This window comes from Amblyomma maculatum, chromosome 6 (assembly GCF_055883805.1).
Source record: "Amblyomma maculatum isolate TAMU_Amacu chromosome 6, ASM5588380v1, whole genome shotgun sequence".
Classification (NCBI taxonomy): domain Eukaryota; kingdom Metazoa; phylum Arthropoda; class Arachnida; order Ixodida; family Ixodidae; genus Amblyomma; species Amblyomma maculatum.
This window is the reverse complement of record NC_139349.1, coordinates 70,180,668-70,186,651: the sequence shown is the minus strand read 5'-3', so window position 1 is coordinate 70,186,651 and position 5,984 is coordinate 70,180,668. Positions and strand designations below refer to the sequence as shown.

The 5,984-nt window shown below is 44.6% G+C and overlaps 1 protein-coding gene across 4 annotated transcripts in view; it reads right to left on the bottom strand.

The window, feature by feature from the left end:
- Positions 1-514: 514 nt before the first annotated feature.
- LOC146185988 (solute carrier organic anion transporter family member 74D-like) overlaps positions 515-5,984 on the bottom strand; it is a 32,782-nt gene continuing 27,312 nt past the window's right edge. For all 4 annotated transcript variants that reach the window (XM_084606931.1, XM_084606930.1, XM_084606932.1 and 1 more), the window contains exons 9-10: positions 5,083-5,147; positions 515-2,914 (exon numbers count right to left, since the gene is read on the bottom strand). In XM_084606931.1, coding sequence (XP_084463057.1) covers positions 2,610-2,914; positions 5,083-5,147 — 370 coding nt within the window. In that variant the 3' untranslated portion in view covers positions 515-2,609. The remainder of the gene's footprint in view (positions 2,915-5,082; positions 5,148-5,984) is intronic.

Genomic DNA, 5,984 nt, shown 5'->3' with positions numbered 1-5,984 from the left:
CATAACGTGCCATCCTGTACCATGCCATATGCCATGCTATACCTACCATACCACTCCAAACAGTACCATATCACGCCACGCCATATTATAGCATACAACGCCATATTATACCATGTCATACCATACCTACCATAACATATCTTACCGTACCATGCCATATCATATCATACCATACCATACCATGCCATACCGCACCATACCATACCATACCATACCATACCATACCATACCATACCATACCATACCATACTACACCATACCATACCATGCCATACCATGCCATGCCATACCATACCATACCATACCATACCATACCATACCATACCATACCATACCATACCATACCATACCATACCATACCATACCATACCATACCACACCACACCATACCATACCATATTCTGTGTCGCTTTGGGAAGTTAAACCCCACAAACCAACCATACCATTCCACACCATAACATGACATAGGTTTCTCGAGTTTTCGTAGTCGAGGAAAAATCAGTCCGAGTAGGCCTTTTTGTAGCCAAATTGTTTTATTCCAGTGATATTCGTGGTAATTCGCTTCTCATTGGCAATAAAGTTCACCACCGTCTTCATTGTTTTTTAAACACTCTAAGGAAATGTGTAACGTGCGCGAACAGAATAACGCCAGCAGTAAAGAACACCATGTCCTATCCTAGCGGATGTCACTCCTTCCCAACAAAAGGCGGTGTATTTTTAAATGCCTATGAACTGGTTTCTGTTTAGCGATGTATGGCTGGTTGCGTTGTTAGAGGCATCGGTGACTGGACTGAATAAAAGAAATATCTCTAGGGCCAATTGCTCACTCGTCTTCTATGTGCACAGTCATCACGGCTACAGTGAGCTTGAAGTGTTAATCATATGACGGAGCAGGTCGCACAACGAGCATATTTATCTGGCTGTGGTGTCAGCCACGTCACCATTCCATCGTTGCTGTTTTTTTTCACCATTTTATTTTCTATTTTCTACCTGCGTTTTTTTTTTACATGCTAACTCCTCAATCATATCCGACAGGCCACCTCCAACATGCGATTATTGCGTACCTTTTATCTTCAGTTTTGTCCTCTTCTTAGCCGACACTCACGATAACTGCAAAAACAGATCTGAAAAGTTCATTTTGATATACGATGGGCACCCAAACGAAACCGAACTAATTGTTTGGTGGGTAGTGCTTTCGTAGTGCCACGTTTTGCCGCTAGGAGCGCATATAGTGAACATTCCAGAGTTAGACGATTGGCGTCGCGGAAGCTCAGACATACTAGCTTCGGCAGAGTTTACAGTGACAACTGTTTTCTATGAGTGTCGTTTTTGGAATGGCTGATTTTTGAGAACAGCGTGCTGCGGTGAAATTCTGCTTTCTTCTCGGAAAAGATGGAACAGGAACTCTTGAAATGTTAGAAACAGCCTACATGGATGATGCTATGGGGGAAAACTAAAGTGTTTGAGTGGTTTTTCCAATTAAAAAATGGTGAAATGTCAATTGATGACCAACCTCGTTCTGGTCGTCCTTCCACGGCGCGAACAATTGAAAATGTTTTAAACAATTCATGCAATCATCAACAAAGATTGACGACGAACGATTGAAGAAATTGTAGAGCTGTCGGAAGTGACTTGGAATTCAGTGCAGAGAATTTTGACAGAATATGTGGGAATGCAAAAGGTGGCTGCCAAATTCGTGCCACGACTGCCGACTGCTGAACAAAAGCAAGGTGGCGTTGAAGCATGCTGTGTTTTGAAAGAAGAATTCCGAAATGATCCAAACGTTTTTCAAAAATTATCACTGGTGACGAAACTTGGTGGTATGCTTACGAACCTGAATCAAAGCAACAATCAAGCCAGCGGAAGACTTAAAGTTTGCCTCGCCCCAAGAAAGGTCGTAAGGTGAAATTAAACCTCAAAACAGTGCTGATTTAGTTTTTCGACGTGAGAGGAAACGTCCATTCAAAGTTTGTTCCGTAGGGTCAGACAGTTAACTAGGTTTTCTTCTTGGGAGCTTTGAAAAGATTTCGCAACAGTTTGCGGCGGAAGCGGCCTTATTTGTGGCAGTCGGATAACTGGTTTCCCCATCAAGACAATGCTCCTGCTCACACAGCCTTGTCTGTGCAACAATATTTGACCGAAAATGATATGAACTCTGTTCCTCACCCCCATACTACCGAAACTTGCCCCACGTGACTTTTATTTTTGTTTCCCAGCATTAAACAACACATGAAAGGAAAGCGTTTTGGTGATGTTGCGGAGGTAAAGGAAAAAACGAAAGGATGAATTTAAACAATGTTTTGAAAAGTAGACTGAAAGGTTGGACAAGTGTATTAGTAGAAGTGGAAAGTACTTTGAAGGAGATTGAAGGTTTGTGCTTAAAATGTGAATAAATTGGTTAAAAAATAAGTTCGGTTCATTTGGATACCCCCTCGTATGCTACGTGCTAATAACAGCAGAAAGAACCCCACTCGTTCACATTACCTCGACAGCTTCTTTCTGTGATTAAATCGTGAATTCATCTATTGCTTCCACTTCGTTGAGGTTATGAGCCTTTACAGTCCAACACTTAATGGTAAAAAGCGCATTTCCCATCACAAGGCGTTCTTCTACGTGGTGGATTTCCCGCCCGTGGTTTCATTCGGTGGCAACAGCGGCGCCGCGCTGGGCGCCGAGACCGCGTCGCTCGTCGCGCTATCTTCGTAGAAATCTGTCACCCGGTCGCTATATCGAACCACAACACCCTGGAAGAGGCAGCCGACGACAAGCAGCGTCGCGGTGACTCCGTGGAGCAGGAAGCGGAACTTGGGCAAGTCGTAGAGCCAGCAGGCGCCTCGCTCGCCGCACCGGTCCTCCCACACCAGGCAGCTGGCGTCTACTAGAGCTCCGTAGATGAGCGGGTACGGGATGAACGCTGCGGTCAAAATATGGTCGAATTAGTGCGTACCATTTTCGCGGGGCCTTGTTTAGCTGCAGTGATATAGCTCCAACTCCTCTACATAATAGGAATTGCTTAAGCAGGAAGCAAGCAAATATAATGGAATGAGAGGCGTTTTGTCAGATACACATGAAGGGAGCCAACAGCCATGACTGTTGGCTGAGGAAAGCGTAGGGATTTTTTTAAACTTGATATCCTTATATACCCCACTATGACAAAACCCGTTGTCATAGTTGACGTCGTTATACAAGAAACATCCTTTGCACTTCCCTCTCTACGGCTTTCCGAAGGAGCGAGGGAAGCGACCGCAGCAGTTTAGGAATGGGTAAATGTGGGGAATAAGGCGTTGGAATCGGTAAGGCGTATGAGTAAGTAAAAATTGAGTTTGTGGAAAGAATATGCTTTTATTACTTTGCCTTACTTTTCGGTGGACACCTGAAACGCACTGTGAGGACGGCGGAAGCTAGGAGGGAAGAGGGACCGTAGTGGATGGTCGGGGACGTGCATTGACATTGCACAGCATACAGGCGCCTTCTGCGATTTGCGTTCATCGAAACGTGACTGCCGCACTGGATTCGAACTCGGGTATTCTGGCGGAGTTTCCGAGCACCCAAACCGCTGAGCCACCAGGACTGGTACGGTTTGAAAGAGCTGCAGAGAAGTAGGACTGCAGACAGCGCCGGCAATGAAAGGACAGGCGCGCACCGAGTAAAAAAGGCACGGAAGAGAACCACAGAGTGATAGCGATGCATTACTCGCTGCTTTGCAGGGAGTTACCACTGTATACAGTCTCTCCCATCCTCATCTTAACTCTCTCGCAACGTATATACATATATAAGTGGATACATGCACCCCCCTTGAATTGGAGCTTCAGACGATACACAACGCAATTAGTTCCCTCCCACTCGAACCCACATTTGATACTGTCCATATTTACACTGACTCCCTAGCCGCCCTTAAGCAGCTTAAAGCTGTTCGGCACACATTCAAAATTACACAATCTATTAACCAACTCTGTAAAAAATACCCCTGTCCTGTGCGCATACACTAGATTCGCAGCCATGCTCACGATCTACATAACATCCATGTGGATAAAATGACACACCTTGACACATCAAACATCGCGCCACCTTCTCCTCTTCTCCCAAATCCACTCATGTCCCATGGTTCAGAGAAAGAAACTTTGAGCCAACGAATTTCTAATTCCTCCGTGTTCGTACCCTCTCCCCTGTAATCTCACTCGGATTCGGGCAGGAGTGGCTCTGATCCCTTCTGTGCGCCATCGGTGGCGTGACGAACGCTTTCAAATGACCGAAAAGTGCCCCCTCCCCTCCCCCCCATCCGGCGCGTTTTGTCCTACTTTGTAAGCTTTTACCACCATGATTACAATATTATACCTCATTCATCAACACGAGGAAGAACTATCCCCAAGGCTTACTGAGGTGGCTATCTTCATATGTACACAGCGTAAGGAACAGCTGCACGTGATGAATGGGCTGTATAGTTTGACGAAAGAATTATTACAAGAAGCGAAAGCCAAAAACGTTTTCTGCATAACTGGCTTCCATACCCTTTTTAACATCAATTTTGTTATATTACACGCCTTAGTGATAGCTTATATTTGTTATGTGTTTCCGCTTATTTTTATTAAGGCAGTCTATATCAGAAGAGAATCTAACGTGCCCAATTTGTGCACGTTTGTGACAATACCTCAGCTCCGGCGTTGAATCCATGCAAAGTTAAACAGGCGCTGAGCCCTAAGTCAAGAGCCGCATTTTACTTGCCACTATTTTTAAGAAAAGTTGATGATATAGAACGGTAGCCCTTGCCAAGTTGATATAGAGCCATAGCCCCTGCCGTAGGCGAACGCCCGTACAGCCCCGTGCGTCGTGACATACAGGGTACTACATTTCGTGTTTTGTAATTAATAGCGGCTTCATACTCTGACCTTACTTTTTATTTTACGTTTTAATAATTTCTGCTGGCATAATGATGGGCGTCGGGAAAAGGTCTGGATGTGATTCATTTTGTCTTGTAGCAAGTATACTAGAGGTTCGCAATCGCTCCTAACTCCCGTCGCTTTACGCTTTCCTCCGCTACAGAATACCCCCCGACTCTACTCGGATTATGATGAGTCAACTCACCAAACATATTCATAATGGCGGACAATATAGACAGGGCTGCGCTTTTGTCCTTTACGTTCAGGGACCTGAAATATAAAACAATTATACAATTGAGTCGCGCATGTCTTAAGAATCTAAATTGCCCCGTGTCACAAACAGTCATTGTTAGCAAACCGTTCGAGAAATCGCTCTGCAAGCCAGTTTCTTATTAAACTTTAGCAGCCTGTCAGACATCTTGCGGGGTATGATACGACCGACTTTAAGGTGGACCTGTTCGCAGCCGTGGCGGTCACATTCTATTGAAGCCGAAATATAACAACGCGCGTACAAACCTTAAGCGGCGATTTAGCTTAGTTAGGCACGGATACACGTGCGAAAGTGTTTTTTAGCAATCATTTAGCTTTGCTCTGTCATGTGTCTTGCCATGCTTAACTAACTATTTAACAGGTGCTTTGAGATTTCATTACGATGGAGGATATATTAAGATTTCAGGGATTTTTTGTCAGAGGAGATGAAGATGATGGCATCCTAAGCGCAGTGTAAACGAGATAAACAGCAATAATTAGGTAATTTCGTATTGTTTTGCCGCCGCTTCGCCACGTTGAGAAGATGGTTTAGAGGGTTGTCTTTCTTATCATGTCGTAGCTTACGACAGCATACTAGTTGGTATATGTGGTTTAGGTTATATAACAAGAGCTGTTGTCGGGCTATTTGGGGATCATATGTAGAATCCACGGGAAAATGCAATGCAAACCACGACACCCAAGAGAAATACACAAAGAACAGGACGAGCCCAATAAGACTGGGTTAAGATTGCTTACGGTTTATGGGGTTTAGTATTCCAAAGCAACTCAAGCTATTAGAAACGCCGTAGTGGAGGGCTCCGGAAATTTCGACCACCTGCGGTTATTTTACAAGAACTG